A 21,777-nucleotide genomic window follows, 5' to 3' on the forward strand; every position below is an offset into this window, starting at 1 on the left:
GTGTATTTCTTACCTAAGTATCTGTTTGTAAGGGACCAAGATTGGAGAGTCATGTTAGGTGATGTCAAGTACAGTTTTCTTTGGTAATCATATGTATTTCCATATATGAGCTTTGTAGTTCATTAAAGTTGCTTTTTGATGGGGGCTGGGGAGAAAGGGTGAAAAAGGTGTTTGGGTAATGTTTGCTGTAACTCTGGAACTGAGTTCTGTTCTTTGGTCTTTTGTTGCAGCGCCTCAGAGGAGGGCTGACACTTAGCAGGCACAACCAGAGAGAAGGAGTAGGCTAGGCCTCCCTGTGTCTCCTCCGAGCTGATGTTACAGATCTGGCCTTCAGGAGGGCCTAAGATCGCCCAGTGAGTCACACAGTTCATGTGTTTGCTGAAAGGCAGAGATTTCCTTTGCTTTTTTTTTCCCCCCTCTAGGATTGCAGTCTGCAGTTGCTCTCTTGGAGTTCTTCCCCTGATGTCAGGGTCCAGCCTCAATGGCTCAATGGGTTTGCACGTTCCAGGGAAGGACTTGCAACAACAATACCTTAGACAGAGCATCCTATAGGCAGTCACTCCCTGGGTCAAACCTCCTGTCATATCCTTGAATGAGCAGGAATAGGCTTGAATTCTCTGACCTTTGGTCAGGGTGGAATGGATCCACTTCTGTGGGCTCCCACACCCTATAAAAGCACTATAGAGCTGTTTGATGGAAATTTGCTAAAGAGATTTCAAAATGATTACTTTAATTAAAATATAGATAAATATATAAAAGGAGAGGGCATTGAAGCAATGGTTAGCCAGCAGCTGTATTTAAAAATATTTTATTTTTCTTGAGTAGGTAATACATCTACAAATTTAAAAGGGGCAATACAGTAAAAAACAAAACTCAGTATTTTATTTATTCCTCTGTCACTCTCCCCATTCACCATATTGTTTTCAGGAGTTTACTCTCATAAATATAACATTTAATAACACATGTTCAGGAGTACTCGCTACAGCATCGTGAGCAAAGGTAGGCAATGGAATTGGACTGGTTGAGAAAGTTCTGGTTTATCCGTTCCACAGAATAATATACAGCTTTAAAATAGAACGAGACCATTGTTTATTATTTCGTCTCGTTTTGTAGTTCAGGCAGCCCTAGCTCTAACAGTCCTCTTGCCTCAGCCTTCCGAATGTAGGTTTGATGGGTGAATGCCCCAACACTAGGCCACATGAGATAATTCTTTAGGAGCAAGTATAGAAGAACAAGAATGTAGCTGGATGTGGTGGGCCATACCTGGAGTTCCAGCACAAAGGAGGAAGAGGGTCGTTGGTTCTAGGCTAGCCCAGCCTACTTGGTAAAATCCTGTCTCCAGAGGGGGGGGGGCACTGTGCAGAGCACAACAGCATGCACACTATATTATTTCTGTTTTTAATAAAGGACACTATGTGTATGTGCATGCACCGTGGCTGAAGGCTGAACAGGGACACTACTTGGTCAAAGGATGCGTGTAAGGTGGAGTGGTGAGGATGAGGGGACGAGAGGTCCCCTCTTTAGACAGACAGCACCTTCCACCCTATTCTACAGCCTGCTCCCCCGTCTGGTCAGGACATCGCTCTTGACAGGGTGTTTAGCCCGCCATCTGTTTTTGAGCACACTGTAGCAGTCATTTCTAATCTTCCGCTATTACAAACAGTGCATGATGGCATCTTTGGTGAGAGTAGATCTGAAGGTTACAGTCCTGGGAGTGGGATTTCTGGGTCAGAGAGCTAGCTTTGTGCCTATGAAAGCCAGCCATAAGAGTTCTCCAGGTGCCGCGCAGCATCCGCCTCCCCCGGTTGCCGCGAGTGTGCCTGCTTCACCAGAGCCTTGCCACCTTAGTCCATCTCTAAAAAGTGTCTTTGCTATTCTTCCCCCTCTCCTGATGCATTAGGAAGGGAACCCCTGGATCTTACGCACCCCAGGCGAACACTCTTATCAACCGAGCTAAATCCCCAACTAAATAGCATTTCTTTTAGGAACAAAAGAATATTTTCATTGATTTTTGTCTGTTGAGGACACTTCAACTGGGATAATGGCCTAAAGAAAATTATTTAAGCTTCCTGTGTCTCAGTTTTCTTGCCTGTAAATAGGAATAAGGTGGTAAATGAGGTTGTTGTATGATTAGATGAACTTTATGCATAACCCTCATTACAACACTCAGATATAGCAGACATTCAGTTTGAAGTTACATGGGCTGACGACCAGAGCAGCAGGCAGGACAGGGCGGATTTAAGAAGTAGCAATCTTCTCCATGGCTTCTGTCACATGCATCCTTGTTACATCACCGCCAATCTGGGAAATGCAGCAAGTCTGCCTTGTCTTAGGACAGTATTGAGCCTCCCACACTGGAGCGCAGTCCCTGGGGGCTGGGGGAAGTGGACATGGAGCACCTGCAGGCTCATTTCTGATCTCATCTTCAGACCTAACCAACACGGTAAAGTTGGTGTAACAGGAAATAAACACAGGCACAGGAAAGTCCGGATGAGCATTCCTTTATTCCACCATGCTCCTGAACTCCCAGCTAGCCTGTATGGAAGTGCATCTCTCAGAGGGGTTCCAGACATTCATTGTTTCCTGAAGGGAACAAAGGCAAGGCTTTCTGAGTAGAGGGGATAAGCAACATTGAAAACCTGGCTTCCTCAGTCAAGACCAACTAAAAGAGAGACCTTGTGTTGTTAGTCCATCGATCACAAAAGCCCAGAAGAGATTTGGTTTCTGACGGGAGCATGTATCTAACAAAGGTCTTTGGAGATGGGCACTGTATCTTGTGGCAGCCCTCACTGCTGGTGCATAGCGGCTCTAAGATGGCTCCGAGTACTTATTTCCCCAAAGCTACTCGGTGTTTGTAGATTTGTATAATCCTAGCTCCTCCTTCCATTGCAGCTCCCCATGTTTTAAGCCCTCTCTTGCTGCTTTCTCAGCTCATTCCTCTTCGTTTGTGTTTCTTGCACTCAGCAAGTTAGAATTAGTCTCCATCCTTGAGACGAGGGAAATGGGTCCCTTTTTGGGGCCACAGACCGTTATAGGGTGGACATGTGGCAAAAAGAGGCCACACCAGCTTGACTGGGTGGTTGTAGTTCAGAGAGGTGGCGTTGGAGCTGTCCCCCAAACTTTCCCAAACCCTGTCTTGCTCCACAGATTGTGAAGGGCCCTCCCAGGGCAGATGTAGCCACTGTCCCAGTTATGGAACCGGCAGGATGATGTGTGGATCACAGCTGGAAAGAGATGCCTGCAGCTTTTGCACAGCCTAGGGGAGTGGGTGAGGACTCTTCTGATGCGCGTCCTCCAGCGAGGCCCCAAGGACAGGTGGTAGGCTGTGTCTCATGGCCAGTGGCTGAAGCATTAAAATACTTGTGGTGTCTGAGCCAAGCAATGGCATAGAGGCAGTGGTGGAAGCTCACAACCAGAACTAAGCTGGAAGAGAGTTTGAAAAAAAGCAGGCAAGGCTGGCAGAACTTGGCTACAGAGCCCTGGCCTGACGACATCACCTTGTCTTCCCAGCCGCGATGTTTTCTCAGCTAGGGAAGCCATCTTAAGTTCCCAGCCTACGACTGAAGCCATTTCCAGATAGCTGCCACCAGCAATCCCTCACTTCTCCTCCTTGGCCGCACAGTGTGGGGGGCCTGGCTCTGCCACATAACCTGGGGAGCAGTGGCAGCGATAGGAACCCTCTGTGTTCTCACAGTGGCCATGTGCACAGAGTGCTGCAGGTCCGTTCAAGTCTTCACACTCATTCACGTCTATGGAAGCAACAAAGAAAGCTGTAGGGGGTTCTCTGGCTGTCTAGCCACCAGCCCCTAGTCCCTACCCTGGATATGACACCCAAACCAGACAACTCAGGGACAAAACCCAAGAAGCAGCCATCTCTTAGCATACCCAGGACCATGACTTCTTTCCCTGCTTCTCCTCTGTTGGGGACCATCCATCCAATGATTTTCCCAGGAAGCATTAAACCCTCCTTGGTGCTTTTGCAATCACTACCTTGACACATGCCCACTAGAGGGCAGCAGCGTATTTCCAAGCTTTCCTAAGCTCCGTCCTACGGTAGGGGTCATTCTCACAGCTCCAAACTTACCCACACAGGCCATGTGGGCTGCGTCCAGCTGGAAGCCTTCAAAGCAGTCACAAGTGTAGCCCTCCTGCACGCGCACACAGCGGCCATTCTCACAGCCATTCAGGATGCCACATTCCTCAGCCTGAAGTCCTTCGAAGGAGGCCAGTGGTTCTGAGAGGGGGTCAGAAAGAATAATGCTGAGGCTGCGCTTAGACCCCAGTCTCTCACTAGGACCTACACCCTCTAGAACAAAGGTTTTTGCTGTTGAGTGCCAACGGTGGGGTTGTGTTGGTGGATCTCTCTCTCTCTCCTCTCTCTCTCAGATTTACTTATTATATTCTGCCTGCACATATGCCTGCACACCAGAAGAGGGAACGAGATCTCAGGCAGATGGAGGGGATGAAGGAATGGTAGTGCCCATCTCTTCTCCAGTTTTGCTACACATACCGGGATGACTGGGCACATAGTGAGGCTGGAGTTCAGAAGGCTGCAAAGGAGGCTCCAGGACCGGCGTGTTGTCTCCTAGCTCACTGGCTATGTTGGAGAAGGGAGGCTCAGGAACGGTGTCTTCCGGGCCCAGGTAGTTGTAGAAAGGGGCCCCATCTGGGCCATAGAGATTGTAGGGCAGATCATCTGGGCCAGGGACATACTCATAGCCTGGCCGGAAGTGGATCCCTGCTTCCCGCTCTGCCTCAATCCGAGCCACATTGCACAGCTGAGCATAGACTTCTGTTGGGGGGAAGGAGAAAGGGAGCCGGACTTTAGCTCCAGCTAGCTAAAACTTGGCAAACTGGTTCATTGGGCTCTTGCCCAAGACGAGAACATGTGGGGATTCCTGGCCACGCTTGCGCCTCTCTCTGTCCTGAACAACTGGGATGGAGGACGAAGCCACTGCTCAAATTGCTCTCCTCCTTCCAAGGTGATAGCACCCCTTCCCAGAGCCACACCAAGACCCGCAGGCACCTTCTTACCAGAGCTCCTGGGGGGGCACAGGGCACACTGCTGGCTCCAGGCCTCGCCATCCTGGCAGCAGCATTCTGTGTAGGTAGTACGGTGCCCACGCAAGGGTTGGCTGCACACGTCATTCGTGACTTTCTTCCAGCAGATGTCCATGTGGATGTCATGGTCAGGGAAGTCCTCTGGTGGCACAGACCCCAGAAGCAAGTGAGTCCCAGATCAGGCCTGTGCCACCCGGTGCCCACGCCCCTATCCAGTCACCTGTGCTGCTGGTACTGTTGACACAGCGTTGGCCACTAAGGTCCAGGATGAGGGGAGGACTGCAGAAACAATGGAAGGAGCCTTCCGTGTTCACGCACTCCCCGTTCTCACAGACCACGTCCTGGCATTCGTTGTGATCTGTGGCGTCAGGGAAGGGTGCAGTGGGTGAGTGACCTCTGACAGGCAATGCTCAGGGAAGGATTTGCCTCAGGAGGCCCATGAAGATGCCCATCCTGGAAGGGCTCTCTCTAGAGACAATATCTGACAGCGTAGAGCTCCCCTCACCTCAGACCCGCCTGCTGCAGTGGGCATCTTTACCAGGAGGGGGGACTCCCGGCAAGAGTGGGACTTGGGGTTAGCAGGCCCTTGTGAGTCCTCACCCTGGCACTTCCTGCTGGAGGCATCGTAGTGGTAGCCAGGGTTACACAGGCAAATGTAGCCAGGCACTGTGTTGAGGCATCGGCCATTCTGGCAGAGAGCAGACCCGAACAGGACACACTCGTCGGCATCTGACAGAAGAAGGCAGGGTGAGGCAGAAGGGAAGACAGGGCAGGAAGGGAAGCTTAGAGCCTACATCCAGCTGTTAGAGCGAGTTGGGCAAGTTGTTTGTGTTCTTCTTGACTTAGCTTCTCTAAAATACTGTTTAACCTCTTGTAATGAGGATTAAGAAATGCTAATACCCATAAAGCACTTTAAGTAGTTCTTGGTATATAGCAAGCACTCCAGGAAAGCTGCTTTTTTGACTGGGGTGTTCAGTGGCACAGTGTCTGCCTTGCATACATGAGGCCATTGGTTTTATTCCCAGCAACACACACACACACACACACACACACACACACGCACACACATATACACACACACATATACACACATACACACACATGCACACACATACACACACATATATACACACACACACACACACACACACACACACACATACACACACACACACACTTTCTGTTTCCATTATCTCCTTCTCAGGACTAGTCCTGAGACTAGTCCGAAGGGCCCAGTACCTGAAACTCTCCAATGAGAGTGAGCTCCCCAAAGTGTTTGTTTTGGTGGGGGGAACCTGTGTGGCAGTGCAGTACCCTCGCTCTGTCCCTCTGTCCAGGTATGGGAGAGGTGAAGTTAGACACCACAGGGCACCCTCTAGACTTGAGGGCACAGGGAAACTGAGCTTAGGGTCATGTGACCACTCCGGGAGGAGCTTAGTTAAAACTTTCCAATTAAACATATCAGGAATAGAAGTGTCCCAGAGCCCAAAAGAAAGAAACTACCTGGAAGCCAGGGCTGGGTGTAGATTTCCTGGGACCTTACAGAGAACCAGGCCAGGGTTAACTGGGGGCAAGTGGAGTCTGGGGAGGAGGGTGTGGAGACTGATTACCTGTGTACATGGTGTGTCCAAATGTCCAGGTTCCTTCCACAGGGATATAGCCTTGACCACTGGGGCAGAGCTCACTGAATTCAACTGTGTAGGAAGGCGTCCAAGCTCAGAGAGGGAATGGTATGTCTCCCCACCCCCACTTTTTTACGGTTCTAATTATATAATAGAGGCTGGCCTGGAACTTTGCAATGTAGCTCAGACTTGCCTCAGACTCATCATCTTTCTGTTCCAACCTCCCGAGGGCCGGAGTTACAGGCATGTGTAACCCCTGGCTCCTTTCCCCTGTTAGGTGTCACCCTGCAAACTGACCCCAAGGGTCTTTGGAGCCCTTGAAGCCTTACCTGAGCCCTCAGATGGGCAAGGGTCACAGGCTTTTCCCCATCTGGCACCCTGAGTACAGCAGCACTCGGCCTTTGTGGAGTTCCAGCCCAGGATGCTAGAGCAGGAAGGACCACCATTACTCTCAGAGTAGCATTCCATGCGGATGAGGCCTGGAGTTGGGTCCCCTGTTGGGACCTCTGGGATTCTCTGAGCTGTGTGTGACAGAAGCCCCTTATTAGTGTCTGTTCATGACCCTCTGAACTCTGAGGTATCCCTGCCATCAAGTTGGTCTTTGAAATATAATGTCTGTATAGAGCCTTATGGTGTACATGATCTCATGTAGTACCCCAGCATCCCTAGGACTGGCTAGTGTTATCATCCCCTGCTACAAAGACATGGCACCTAAGAAGTTATTATGGAGTGAGATGGGGCTGGATGTTTCTACATCCAGTACACTGGATGTTTCTAGTGTACTATTTGCCCACAACCCCCATGGGCAATATCCATCTCTGGCATGGCATACCTTCTGCTCCTCAGGGACCCCAAGTCCTTCTCCCCCACCCCCATTTTCCCTTACAAAGTTCCCCTTGATTTTTTTCCCAAGTCATTGAAGCCAGCCGAGTCCTGGTCCAGCCTGAGGTAGAGTGGCAAAGGGGAGGGGAGGGTCCATCTGAGCTCAGTTTCAAGGTCTCCTTAATCCAAAAGACTCATCCAAGGATTGGGTAGATTCTGGGTCTCTACTAAACTCAACCTGAGGTCCTTGGAGGCTACTGTAAGTACCATAGCACCCCTAATTTCCCTAGGTCATCTTAGACTTTCAGGGAAATGTTGTCTGGAAGTGAAGGGGCCTGAGTCTCCCAGGTCTCACCTCCAGCTACCCGAGGACGACAGCGTCCTTCTTGGGCGTCATATTCCTCAAGATCGCTGGCACAAAGGCACAGGAAGGAGCCTTCCACGTTCTCACAGAGTGCAGCCCCACACACCGCCAGCATGAGTTCACACTCATTCACGTCTGTCAGGCACAAGGACAGCCTCGTGTACAGAGAAGAGGTAGCAAATGCACCCTGCCCCCAATTCCAGCAGGCTCTCATCCCACCGCCCCCCAGGAGAACCATGCTTGGAAGAAGCAAAGGTGGGTATGAATTAGCAGAGAGGGCACCGGTGGGCAGAGAGCATGGGAGGAAAGCGGGGCAGAGTTGCTGAAAATGGCTTTAACCATGAACAAAGAGAGTGCCCTCCTCTGGGCACCTCTTGAGCCCCCAAGTTCTCCAGGGAATTGAGTGGGGCAGGAGGTCTCTTCCTTCTTGTGCTTGCTCCTTATGTGGCCGGACTGGCCGTTCTCCCACCAACCCAGCAGCAGCTCTAGCTGGAGGGGATTCTCCCTCCCTTGAGCTTGCCTTGCCCACCCCTTGGGGTCCTGTCACGGAGCCGTGTAAACATGGGTGGTTGGAAGAGGGCCCTATCACTTCCTTTCAAGAAAGAAAGAAATTGGTAGAAATGAGAAGGACCCAAGGGCCTTTGCTAGCCCAGACCTTGGGGAGCCTGCAGGCTTCTCACCAACACATTCCCAGCCTGAAGGTGAGGTCTCAAAGCCCTGGTCACACAGGCAGCGGAAGGAGCCGTCCGTGTTGTCACAGAAGCCATGGTTCCCACACACGGTGTCATTGACACATTCGTCTATGTCTGTGGGGTGACGGAGACTAGGGTAGAGGGCATGCACGCTCACCTGTGTGCTGGGGATACTGACGTATCTGGTCTGTTAACACTAAGATTTGCAAACAAAACAAAACAAACAACCTCCCCTCTCCCCGTCCCCGCCCCGGGCCCAGCACAAGAAAGCTTTGACTATAATACATTCTTCTTCAATTTTTGGGTCAGCTTCGCTGTATGGAAAATAAACAAACAACTGCTCAAACGGTACCCGCGGGAGAAACTATTTCTAGTTGGATGCTTGGAAAACCAGATGTCCTCAGCCTTCCTCCTTCCTTTACCCTCCCCACCCCCACGCCTCACTCCACCCACCGCCCTGTTCTACTCACCGATGCAGTCTCCGGTTGGGGCCATGTAGAAGCCAGGCTGGCAGCCCAGGACACAGTGGTAGGAACCAGGGCTGTTCTCACACCTCCAGGCTCCACACACTGGCTCTTCCTTGTCCTCACACTCATCAATATCTGTCCCCAGAGCCATGAGAGGGGGCAGATATGTGGCTAGGTCACCATTCTGGCCCCACCTTGCTGACCTGACAAGCTCAGAGCCCACAGCTTCTGAGGTCCACTTCAGATCAGCATGCTCAGCTCACCCCAGGAGATTAACTCAGGGGGATTTCCCTGACCCAGCAGGGCTGAGCGTTTAGGAAGAGAACTAAACACCATTTGGGAAGCCTCCTCCCCTCTGATCCCCAACAGAGCACTCTGCCATTTTCACCACAACGGAGTTCAGGGAGTTTTCTTCAATATTTATCTCCCTTATTCAGTTTCAAGATCATCTGTAATCATCTGTCTTACCAAAAGACATCGAACATAGCAGGTGTTTAATATCTGCTGAATGTTTTTGGCTTTTAAAACTATTTTGTGTCTTCTGCTGGCACAAAGATTCTGTCTTTGTTAAGCCAATCCTTGCATCATCAGAAGCTCAATAAATGCATTATCCTTTGGATCCTGTAGAAAATGCTGTATTTCCTGGGAAGCTATGTTCCTTAGTTTAGGGAGCTAAGGACCATAGAGGGACAGAGGTGGACAGAAGTGAGGCAGGGTCCCATCCAATTCTTAGAGTCCTTACCCACGCACTCTCCACTGTCTGGGGAGGGCTGGAAGCCGGTCTCACACAGACAGTTGAAGGAGCCCTCTGTGTTGACACAACGCCCTCCCAGACATGGGTCTGTGGCTGCACACTCGTCAACATCTAGGAGAGAGACAGCAGTCAGCAGATGCAAGCATGGTTCTCTTTAGAGCTTGTTTGAGCCCCGAGCTGCTTCCTTTGGACCTCAAGAAGCCCATCGGAGATCCAAGGAGAAGCTCAGGGCAGGAAGATCAAGGGACAGCCCAGGCCATGCTGTGGGGAGGCTTTAGTGCTGGCCTCCGTTAGCAGAAGGGTGACACTGAGACTCGAGAGCACGCACAGCGGCCACAGGCACCACAGAGAGGACCCTGCAGACCTGAGTCCTTCCTTACAAGCCTGGATCTTTCCCATCTCCCCAGCCTTCCCATTTTCTCTTCCTTTGGTAGGCCGTTAGCAAACGATTCACTTCAGCAATGGTGTTCAGATAAGACTCTAGACATAGCCTTTAACTCCTGTGACCTTAGACACAACCACACTGATGTCTTACCCTGGCATCTGGTTCCCCGCTCAGCGCTGACAAAACCGGGTGCACAGAGGCAAAAGAAGGACCCCTGGCTGTTGAGGCACTCGCCGTGAGGAGCACAGTGCTCCTCCTCAGAACACTCGTCCATGTCTGTAGAGGCAAGATGAGACAGGGTGGGGGGGTGACTCCAGGGTACCCTCACCTCTGCAGATCCTCACTGTCCCCAGCTCCCGATGGGGAGACTTGGGGTGCTCACCTTCACACATGGTGCCATTGACCAGTTGGAAGCCCTGGGGACAGAGGCATTGGTAGGAACCTTCTGTGTTCTTACACTGGCCTCCAAGGCAGCTGTTCTGGGGACCTTCACACTCATCCACATCTGTAGGGTCACACAGGGAGGAGGCAGCTGATAGTGGCACCTTCCAAGGACAGGTTCCAAGGAAAACATTGCTAGAGGCCCTATCACCTGCCTGATGGGACAGAGCCTGCTATGTTTATCTCCCTTCTCCCAGGTACCTGGGAGAAGCTAATGAGAGAGCCATGGGGAGAAGGACAGCAGCAGATCTTCCCATTTGGCTCAGATCTGGCTGGGCTCCTTCATGCCCCGTAGTCCTGGCCTAGGGAAACCAAAGCCTCCCTCCTCTGTCTTGGCTGAGAAGCAATGGGCAAGAAACCAAGGAAACAGATGCAGGGAACCTGAGAAGGTAACAGAAACTCCCTTCTGCTTGTTCGTGAATTTGGTTTGAGATAGGATCTCGTGTAGCTAGCTCTGGCCTTGCCTCTCACTGGCTAGATAGTCAAAGATGAACTCCCTACTCTCCTCCTAAGTCCTAGAATTGTAAGCCCGGGTCACCACACCTGACCCGCCCTCCACTCACCCTACCCCTCTCTCCCTCTGTAGCTTCTTTGTTGGCCTTAGACTTTTAGTCTTCCTGACGAGGTTTGCCAAGTGTTGGGATTATAGGCATTATTAACCCTATTACAAAGCACCAATGGCCACTCTAGAGCAGTGGTTCTCACCCTTCCTAATGCTGCGACCCTTTAATACAGTTCCCCATGGTGTGCTACCCCCAACCTTAAAATTATTTTCGTTGCCACTTCATAACCATAATTTTGCTACTGTAACGAATTGTAATGTAAACATCTGTGTTTTCTGCTGTTCTTAGGTGACTCTTGTGAACGGGTTGTTTGACCCCCAATTTGAGCACCACTATTCTAGAGTCTTGTCATAACAGAGTCTCAAAAGTCTAGGCCAAGGCCCAAGAAACGCAATGTGTCTCTGTCTCTTGTCCCTTGGTGCTGCTGAGACCCCACAGCCCGTGCACCAGTGCCTTCATGGCGGTGAGACTCGGGTATCTAGCCACTTTCCTGACTGCTTTCGGGGAGCGGGTAGGAATACGAGTCCTCAGCCCCCATCCTAGGTTTAATGAGGAGCTCTTGTTCCTTTTCATAAAGCCTAGGTTGGTCTACTGTGTTCCGCCTGTGCTTTCCTTGCGGGGGAGGGTTGCCTACCTTCACAAGCGTTGCCCAGGGCGCTGGCCCGGTAGCCCTGCTCACAGTCACTGCAGGAGAAGGAGCCCACAGTGTTCGTGCAGACTCCTGCGGGGCAGGCTCCAGGGAAGGCACATTCGTCCAGGTCTAGGCAGACAGACAACCGTGGCTGTGGAACCAGGAGCGCAGTCCTACCACAGCTTTCTCTCACAACACCTCTTGCCTATCCCTGGGTTGGAAGAACACTCTGGACCTCTAGACAAGGGCAAACCCTGGCCATATTCGATAATACACTCCCCCACTTACTTCCTAGAAAGCTCCATGGGTAACCCCACCCCCAGCTTATCTCTTTTGAGACAAGGTGTTACATAGCTCAGGCTGCCCACTGTGTAGCTAAGGCTGGCCTTGAATTTCTGATCCCCAAGGCTGGGATCATAGGCAGACACTATTGTATGTCGCTTTAGATTCCCTCCTGTCTCTGGGACCATTTGTCTCCCCTCTGAATTTGGAAGTTATAGCAATAGAAGCTCTCTTGGGGCTATGTCTCCCAGAGTTCTCTCTAACCTAACCTGGAGGATTAACCGCCGGGATCAGCCCGAGGCTGGAGGACAAACAGATGTTCTTTAAGAGGGAGGAAGGCCTATATTCTGTCCCTCCTGTCACCGTCTGTCTTGTGTTACCTTCACAGGCAGTGCCGGCTTCGTTCACCCAGTACCCACTCTGACAGACTGAACAGGTGTAAGAGCCTTCGGTGTTGAGGCAGAGGCCCGTGGGGCATGAGGCTCGGCTGACACACTCATCCACATCTGAAACAGACCATTGAGTTCTGTATGGGATTCTGCAGAGCAGACATGCCAGAGACTCATAGGTGGGCAGGGAGGGTTAAAAGGTCAGGTCGGGCCTGGAGGGCTAGTTCAGGGGTGGCTTCAGGGACTGGCAGCCAGAGGGGAAGATGTTGCGGGTTTGATTTGTCTGTGGAAGAATTGGTGCTACATCTTTGTACCTTGGCAGCCCTTCTTGTCTGGGGTGACCTCATAGCCCGGCTCACAGGAGCATCTAAAGGAGCCTTCCACGTTGATACAACTTCCATGGGCACAGATCCCAGGGGTCAGGCACTCGTTCACATCTGTGGATGAAGTCCAAGATGGGGCACTGCCTCCTCTCTTCCTTGCACTGTCTGCGCTCTAGCAAGCCTAGATCATCTCAAGTATGAGTCCATGGAAGCAGCCTTCAGAGGGAAGCTGCACAGCCCTGCCCCTTTATTTCGTCAGGGCAGAGCAGGGTCACACCCTCTTTACTGCTCCTCAGCCCCCCATAGTCACACAGAACACCCTGCTTAGCCCTGGAAAACGAAGCCACCTAGAACGCTAGCAATAAGGCATCTAAGACCCTGATTCACTCCATCCTGAGTCTAGTCCTCATTAGTTTCTCACTTGCCACTAAAAAACCCCAATGTTTTACACCCAGCAAACAGTTTCAGTACATGGGTGGGCAGTGTGGAGAGAAGCCAGGCCATGCCTGGGTGGCTGTGGCTGTCCTGAGGGCCTGGGAACCGCCTGCCCTCTCATGAGCTTCAAAGCGTCTATTCAAGGCATGGCCCCTCCTGGCATCAGAGCACTGGGCCTTGTTCTCTGCGGGGGCTGAGGGGAAAGAGCACTCCTCTTCCCACTGACACGGAGCTGTTTGGGAACAAGAAGCGCTACTGCTATTCAATGTCCTTGTGTAGAACTTCAGTGTAGGAAAGCAGAGGGCCTGGTGGCTGGCTCTTGTCACCACTCAGCTTCTCACCCCGGTCCACAGAGGCCAACCACAGAAGCTTCTGGAACTTTGGGATAGAGCTTCAGAACGGATGTGGCTAAGCCCCAGCAGAGGGGCCCACCCTAGCTGATTCAGAGGGCAGAGTCCCATAACGGAAGCACACCCACATCGTGCTCAGTGTTGTCTGAGAACCCAATCAGATGATGGGGGACAATGTCCTCTAGGTCACTGCTGTCTGCCACCTCTTCCCCTCCCTGTCTGTGGGCTCAACCAGCCATCTCAAGGCAAAACAGCCCCCCTCAGTGCCTTGGCAAGCAGCCCTTACCTACACAGCTCCCGCTCTGGCCTATGTAGCCCTCCTCACAGGCTACACACGTGTAGGAGCCAGGGGAGTTGACGCATCTCCCATCAGGGCAGCTACCAGGGTGACGGCATTCATCAATATCTAGAAAACAAGAGCCCCTCCCTTGGTCATCTCCGAGAACCACAACCCATGGGTATTTCATGTCTGCAAATCTTTGGCCCTGCCCTGTATGGCGAAATGGATGTCAATTTCCATATCTGAACACCAGGAAAAAATGAGTTTCCCTGTGTTCCCAATCCACCTCCCACACACAGTCCTAGAGCAAAGATAAACGAAAGGACTTAAAAGACGGAAAGACGGCCCAGGTCGCTGCAGGAGGCTGTGGGTCCTGTTAGCTGTAGGAAGTCAGAGAACTGCATGTTTCAGACTGGATCGTTTGGGACGGTCCCTCATATCACCCTTGGTGACATCAGGCAAGGTAGGAAGATTGCACTGGCCAAGAGGAAAGGACCCTGAGTCTGCCCTACCTGCCATGTGTCAGGTACATTTGCGGAAGGTGTTTGTAGCCCCGGATGTCGGGCATTTAGGAGATGTGAAACTCACTCATCTTCAAAAAGTAGCTTACGTCTTCATTTTCGGGGCATGATATAGTTTTGTTTCTGGGTCCCTTGTGGTTGGGTGACATCAAAAGATTAGTGATAGCCAATGAGGTACACATGGATATGATGTAGGTAACTTGGGAACCAAAGCATTTCATTGCACGCAACCCTTGAGTGTCTTCTTCCTTTCTTGGTGACTGGGCACAGTCCAAACGTTGGCTATTCTTTCTGTCTAGTACCAGAGTAAGGAAGCCTGGGTCAGAGTTCTCAACCGATCCTTGATGGACACGAGACACTGGTGAGATGTAAGATTGACTGTGTGCTCTATAGCTGATTTGGGGGTTGGTTGTTAGTGAAGCAGAACCTAACACGAGCTGCAATGCTCCACCCAGCTTTCTTCTTAGAGCAGAGCCCCGGGGAATGACAGTGATGTTAATATGTGAGCAGTCTGTCAGGGAGGGAAAGAGAGAGAGGTCAGAAGACCAGAACAGCCCTTAGCCTCCCCCCCTCCCCGGAGCCAGGGGAGTCTCTCCTGAATGGGGAGTGGCTAGAATTGCACCATTAGATAAGCTCATCAAAGGAGGCCGAGGAAAATTCTGGATCGAGTGGACTCCATCCCCAAACAACCTGAGGCTATCCCACGGAACTCATGGTAGCTAAAGTGGGGCTTGTCACCGGATAGAGATCCTTCTGCCTAGTCAAGGGTTTGAACTTTAACCTAAAATTATGGAACGCCTTGGTAGATTCCAATATTCTGGTTTGTTTTGGAATTATTATTGCTGTATTCCCAGCCCACGGCTAACACACAGCTGGCACCCAACATGTGTTTGCAGACCAGAAGAAACAATGTGCCTAAAATAATACACACATTATCGTCTTAGTGTAAGGCTGCTAAAGAGACCGCTAGAGGGATCCAAGGGGAGGTCGCACAGGACTAATCTGTGAGTCTGCCGCCCATACTCTGGGAGGACACTGTGGCATCTTTCCAGGGACCAGTCTCTGTGTGGGGAACTGAGAGGGGACCCACCTGTGTTCCTGGTGAGAGTACGAAGTGGGAGTGATGGGCAGGAGCCAGAGTTCAGGGGACCTTGGGTGATAGTGGGGGACAGCCAAGGCCCTGACAGTGTAAAGGAGAATCATACTCTCTGTCCCTGGGAAACCAGAGTCCTGGGTATGATGGAAATGTCATTGAGACTGTTGCACGGGCCACTGTCCAAACCTCACAGTCTCTCACCAGAGACCTCGGGTTTCCATGGAGAGAGTAGTTCCTTCGTTGGAGACAGAAGAAAGGGAGAGGAAATTGCCTGGGCTCCCGGGGTGATGGGCAGGGTCTGTGGTTACTGATGGAAACCCGGAGAAGTGAACAAACTACATCATTCTTTCAACAGCCCCAGAGTGTCTGCCCAGGGCCAAGAACTCAGCCTGACCTCCCAGATGAGGTGTCTGTCTAGAAGCTTTCCTCCTGATGGGTCAGAGCCATCCAGAGTAGGACGTGGATGTGGGGGAGTCGGGACATGACAGAGAGGGGGCCTCACAGTGTGCTTGAGGTGGCTCTGCACATCTTGTGTATGAGAGCCGATCAGTCCTCGGAGAGAAGTGTGGCAATTTCTATTTCCAAACATGAAACATTAATAACAACCCAGACCTGTCTGCTCTGGAGCCTGTGCCCTTAATACAGACGGTTAGTATAAACCTGATCTTTTCAGTGTTCTGGCATTCTCTGGTTCATTTTCATTTTTTCTAAGTCCTGAGGTTAAATGTGTAGTGCTGTGATGCCCAATGAGGCTCTCTTAGTGCGGCCAGCTGGCACTTAGCAGGGTACCTATCAGGAGCTTCCAGGCTGTCTTGTTTCTATTGATCTAGTCAGGACAAGGGGATGGGTTCCAGCTTGGATCATGCCTAGGCCTGAGTTTTAGGTGGAGGGGCACTAAGAGGGGATCCCTGAGAGAAGGTGATCCCTGGGGTGAAGACAGTTTGTTCTACACCTGTAGATGTTTCCCCTCTGCTTAGATCTCCTGGGGCCTTGCTTTCCTGGCAGTGGACTGGGGAGAGGTCTCCCCTTCACAAGGTCCATGAGTTCACCTTTACTTCCAGAACTCTCTGGAACCAGGTAGGAAAGATTAGACGTTATCCTGTCTTACCTGGTTCCAGATAGGTTAGTGGCAGGTCCAACCCTGTCTACAAGGAGACGGGTTAGCAATGTCCTAGCCCATCTTTTAGCTGCCTGTGGGGAAGGGGAGATCTATTTGTTAATTCATTCGTTCATCAACCAGTATTTGCTGGGTGCCTATGCACATGCTAACTAGAGACATGGTCCACCCTCTGGGAGTTTAAATATTAACACACTTCAGTAAGAAGACTAAAGGTGCCAGAAAGATCAACTCTTCTCTGCTATCTACAGAGAGAACACATTTTCCAAGGTGATGGGGACAAAGATGTGAAAGGTGTGCATTCCTGTGGTGTCACACAGATTTGCATTTCCCTGCTACTGGGGAAGACAGGATGCTGACGTACCACCCAAAAGGCAGGAGGGCTCAGGGATTCCTAGACGTGTCTCTGCCAGTGGGAATTGGCTTAGTGACAAGGATCTCGGTGGGGGACAGCTAGAAGGGGAGCTGGTGGTTTGTAGTGTGTGGGGCAGCAGGCCGGTCCATTATCCTCGCTCCTTACCTTGGCAGTGTCCTTTCCTGACCATGACGTAACCCCGATGGCATTCACAGTGGTATGAGCCCTCAGTGTTGCTGCATCGCCCACCACTGCACACCCCGGGCTGCTCACACTCATCTACATCTGCAAACACACAGGGTGGTCCCGAGTCAAAGCCCGCCCTGGAGGATGGGCATCCTTCCCAGAGGCCGTGAACTAAGGGAGGTACGGATTCTTTGAAGGGATTCTCAGGTCAGCTCTGAGACTGTGGTCCCTTGATTCTTTTCTCCCAGGGGTAGCTACTTCTAGGGCCCATGGGAGCCCTTTTTTCCTCCTGATGGAAGGCCTGGGCTTGAGGTCAGGTATCAGTCTGTATAGTGTTCTCCCTGCCCCAACGATAGTCCAGTAGACACGGAGTCTACCACTAGGATGCTCCGCAAGGATGGACCTTCTCAGAAGGACAGAGAGCACTTCAGGCAGCCCAGGGTCTATAAGGTACACTGACACCCCCCTCTGAGACTCTCCACTGCCAACAGAGGAGAAGAGGGGGGGAATCTCATAGGTAGAGCAAAAGGCAGAAGCCTGATAGGAAAACCTGATTGACCCTAAAGCCCAAACTTGGTCAGGCCACTCCCCTGATTCAGTTCCCCAGCTCCTTGCTACCCCAGTCCTACTTGCAGTTTGGCTCCCAAACCCGGCCCCAGTTCTGCTGTATTTGCTCATCTGCCCGCCCTCGCTGTTATAATCCTAGCTATGGCAGATTCCCATGAGTTCAGCCTCCAAATCTCTGTTCACACGCATGCCTCTGCTGGGAGTGTCTCTTCCCTCCTGGTGACCAGCAGATTCCTAGTCCCATCTCAGACAGTGGCTCGGTGTACCAGCTCTGTCCTGTGACCACTCCCTGACTCCACCGCAAACCCATCCGGGTCTCATCTTTGCCCCCTTAGGGGAGTGCCTGGCTGGCAGTAAACATGGAGGAACGCTTGCTGGTCTCCAATAGGCATAAATCCAGCGTGCTTCCACCGCGGGCATCCTTCCTATCATCCCTTTCACAGTGGAGCCTCCGGCAGAGCCGTCACACGCACCCTCACTCAGCCCCCAGGGAGATCCTGGCCTTCAGTATAGGGCAGACCCAAGAACCTTCCTGGCAACAACTCTCCAGGGAATTCAGAAACAGCTGTCTGAACTCTCGGAAGCTCTACTGCCAACGCAAAAGGAAAGGGAAGGCTCTCGAAGACAGAGTGAATAGTGGAAACCTGGTGGAAAAAACTGGGTGAAGCCAGAACCATTCCCTAAAAAACAGATGGTGCTGGGAAAACTGGTCATAGAGAAAAATGGAAATGAAAAAGGGGGTTCCTAAGAGCCAAGCAAAGGCAGACCCCAGTTGGAGAAAGCATCCTGGAAAGAGTAAATAAAGTGCACAATGTCTTTGTGACATAACAAAACCACCACGCATTAAAAATAACACAAAAAAGGGGCCAGCCATGGCTCAGTGGGCAAACCTGGCAACCTGAGTTCAATCCCCAGGACCCACAGAAAGATGGAGGAGAGAACCAACTCCTCAAAGCTGTCCTCTGACCTCCACACACATAAAACAAATAAGATGCAGCAGAGTACACAAACTACACCCACAAAGTTATGAGAAAAAGCAACAACCGCACTTGGAAAACAAGCAAAAGACGGGATCACAGATCCTGTTTACAGGCTGAGGAAAGCAGCTCACAAATGAGGAAATCCAAAGGCCGGAGTGCAGAGATACACATATTCTAGAGAAGGTCATATGCAAGCTCTTAGATAAATCCTTAATGTTGAAATAATTTACATTTATTTCTATTTAAATGACCGTTAAACTTGTAATGGTTTAGAATGATTAATTTATACATACGAATCAATGCTAGATTAAAATAACGAAACGCTGTTTTGTGAGACTGGCAAAACTTAGAAAGTAGATGTTAAATTGGATTAGGGCCTTCAAAGTGGCAGCCAAGCCCCAGTGGAAGCTCTTCAGCTGAACTCAGGTTCCTCTCGTTCCTACAGCTGTCGGGGCTGGCAGAGACATCTAGACACCAGACTGGCACAGGACAGAACCTCTTGTCTGGGTCCGTCCTTACAATACTGATCCCCGTAGCCATAACTTGCCTATGGCCAGCTCCCAGACTGGACCTTCAGAGAGAAAGGCCCCTCACCACAGCACCCACCCAGGCTGCTTGAAGCTTGGAAATCCCCTGTCCACTGCCTTTCCCCTGGCTCTGCACACTGCCATATGCGTCACCCCCTTCCTAACAGCCAGACGACAGAGCCATCTACCCTTAACAAACCCTCCTGGCAGCCACTGCCCACAGGACAATGGCCAAGAACTTCAGCTTGGCCCCGGAGTCACATCACGGATTGGCCTCAGCCCCGCCACTTCTGCTAACAAGCCCACACTCCAGTCACCCTGACTTCATCCTAATTCCCAGGGCATGTCAGGCCTGCCCACACGCTCGCCTGTGCAGAAACGGCTTTCTCTGGACTAGTGACCCCATCCACTCCTGCTACTGCTCCTCGGGTACCTGGTACTGTGCATATAAAGGAGGGGATCATGAGATGCAAACCATGCTTTGGAGACGGCGTGATTTTGAATCTATGTCCTGTGCTGCTATAACAAGGCGCAGTGTCCGTGGGTGTTTCAGCTCACCTCTCAGGGCTTTCTCTGATAAAGCATGAAGTGTGGAACTGAGGACTGCAAGGGTTGGAATGGCGGGCCTTATATATAAAGTGCTCAGGGTGGCTCTAGATGGCTCTGGGTATACGTGCTTGTCAATGGGACCTGCTATTACTCTACCCCAGTTCAAGGCCCCCCCCCCCCCCCCAGGGAAACCCTCCCAGATTCTCTGCTCTAGTCAGTCGCTCGCTCATCTAACTCGACAGCGCCATTATTCCTGCTCATGCATTTGGTTATCTTCAGACCTTCAGCCCAGGGCCTGGTACCTGGCCTCTCAGAGCTGGAGTCCTCGCTGAGCGCTGACCTGGCTCCCTCACACCCCTATTAAGCGGGGCTTCTCTGCCTCCCTTCCCCACATAATGAAGTGAGAGGACTTGGATGACTTTGGATTCTGAGGGCCAGATCCTTGGAACCAGACGCCGAGGAGACTCTGCCAATGGAAGGATTCATTGTTCCAGGGCCACGCCGGGGAACAAGTGATCAGGGCCAAGCCCATGACTGGTGCCAGAGATGTGAGCCCCCAGAACAGGTAGAGCTGTTCTCAAGGTACAAGTTTCCCAATTACTTCTGGGTCTCCAGGCACTGTGTGGAAGAGACTTCCTCATTTCTTTGTGAACTTATTCATTTAAAAAATGTACAGGAGTGTTCTATGTAATAAAAGGGTTTGCACGGGGTGCTGGCTTGTTTTATGTCAACCTGACATAAGCTAGAATCATCAGAGAGGAGGGAGCAGTAGTTGAGAAAATGCCTCCCTAAGATCAGACTATAGGCAAGCTTGTAAAGGCATTTTCTTAACTGGTGATTGATGTAGAAGCGCATAGCCCATAGTGGCTGGGGCCTCCCTGGACTGGTGGTTCTGGGTTCTCTAAGAAAGGTAGCTGTGCAAGCCCTGAGAAAGCCAGTGAGAAACCCTCCTTGGCCTCCGCATTATCTCCTGCCTCCGGGTTCCTGCTCTGTGTGAGTTCCTGCATTGGCTTCCCTCAATGGACTGTGATTCAGGTTATGGAAACCAAATAAACATTTCCCTCCCCAAGCTGCTTTTGGTCATGGTGTCACATCAATGGTAACCATAACTAAGCCATACAGGAAGCCTGCTTACCAAGAGTTGCCTAACTGCGGCCAGGCCTTCTTGGAAGATGGTCAAAGCCTGCAGCTATCCCCACTGCTGGGGACCAGAAATCCTCTCCCAAACGTACAAATGCCCCTGGTCTGCTGAGAGTCCAAACTCCTATCCTCATTCCCCAAAAGAAAAGTCTCCTTGTCACTCGAGTCCTGGCATTTGGTCCCCGTCACCAGCCAAGTCTCTGGCTTCCTCTTGGCTCGAACCACACACACAATTCCTTGAGGTCTTTGCAAACATTGCCATTTTCTGGGCTCCTCTTCTCCCCTGTGATCCCAGCATAAGCTCAGCCTCCTCTCAGATCAAGGTCAGAGTGCTGTCTCCTTTCCCACGGCTCTGGTACTCCCCAGTGGTAAAACTCTGCATGCCTGCCTCTTCTTCCACCCCCACTTCAGGGCCTAGCCAAGAGGTGTTCTCCTGTGCCATCCCAGGCCTAAGGCGGGTCCGACTTACCTTGGCACTCCTGTGTGTCTCCCAGAGTGGTTAGTGAGTAGCCAGGATAGCAGAGGCAGGAGAAGGAGCCCACACTGTTGACACAGCGCCCTTTTCCTGCACAGGGGTTCCTCAAGCACTCGTTGTCATCTGACGAGAAGGAGGCAGGGAAGAAGGTCATGGAGGCCAGTGTGCCTTTCTCTGGGCGTCTGCCAGCAACTTGCCCACACTAGAGGATGGTGCTATGTGATATGGAAGGGGTGTGGAAGCAGAGGAGGTAGAGGCAGAGATGAAAGTCTCCAAGGACAAAGCCACAGGTCAGCCTGCCGGGGCCTCTTAGGCCCTAGGAATCCTTGGGTGATGATCAGTGCCTCTTCCCTGCCCATTGTCCCTTCCTTCAGCGACCCCACAATCATTTCCTTTCTCCTCC

General features: G+C 51.4%; 1 protein-coding gene across 6 annotated transcripts in view; it reads right to left on the reverse strand.

Annotated features, from left to right (window-relative positions):
• Window positions 1-792: 792 nt before the first annotated feature.
• Window positions 793-21,777, reverse strand: part of Ltbp2 (latent transforming growth factor beta binding protein 2) — an 87,050-nt gene continuing 66,065 nt past the window's right edge. For 3 of the 6 annotated variants that reach the window (XM_050164623.1, XM_050164624.1, XM_050164622.1), the window contains 20 exons: window positions 21,369-21,497; window positions 17,116-17,235; window positions 13,868-13,987; window positions 12,788-12,910; window positions 12,465-12,590; window positions 11,806-11,931; window positions 10,550-10,672; window positions 10,318-10,443; window positions 9,771-9,893; window positions 9,032-9,163; window positions 8,550-8,675; window positions 7,861-8,004; window positions 7,013-7,204; window positions 6,672-6,755; window positions 5,662-5,790; window positions 5,282-5,419; window positions 5,035-5,202; window positions 4,511-4,792; window positions 4,085-4,234; window positions 793-3,749 (listed from right to left, as the gene is read on the reverse strand). In XM_050164623.1, coding sequence (XP_050020580.1) covers window positions 3,598-3,749; window positions 4,085-4,234; window positions 4,511-4,792; window positions 5,035-5,202; window positions 5,282-5,419; window positions 5,662-5,790; window positions 6,672-6,755; window positions 7,013-7,204; window positions 7,861-8,004; window positions 8,550-8,675; window positions 9,032-9,163; window positions 9,771-9,893; window positions 10,318-10,443; window positions 10,550-10,672; window positions 11,806-11,931; window positions 12,465-12,590; window positions 12,788-12,910; window positions 13,868-13,987; window positions 17,116-17,235; window positions 21,369-21,497 — 2,813 coding nt within the window. In that variant the 3' untranslated portion in view covers window positions 793-3,597. The remainder of the gene's footprint in view (window positions 3,750-4,084; window positions 4,235-4,510; window positions 4,793-5,034; window positions 5,203-5,281; window positions 5,420-5,661; window positions 5,791-6,671; window positions 6,756-7,012; window positions 7,205-7,860; window positions 8,005-8,549; window positions 8,676-9,031; window positions 9,164-9,770; window positions 9,894-10,317; window positions 10,444-10,549; window positions 10,673-11,805; window positions 11,932-12,464; window positions 12,591-12,787; window positions 12,911-13,867; window positions 13,988-17,115; window positions 17,236-21,368; window positions 21,498-21,777) is intronic. The other 3 variants (XM_050164627.1, XM_050164625.1, XM_050164628.1) reach the window with 3 other exon arrangements.

This window comes from Alexandromys fortis, unplaced genomic scaffold (assembly GCF_014885135.2).
Source record: "Alexandromys fortis isolate MF-2015 unplaced genomic scaffold, M_Fortis_MF-2015_v1.1 scaffold_159, whole genome shotgun sequence".
NCBI lineage: Eukaryota > Metazoa > Chordata > Mammalia > Rodentia > Cricetidae > Alexandromys > Alexandromys fortis.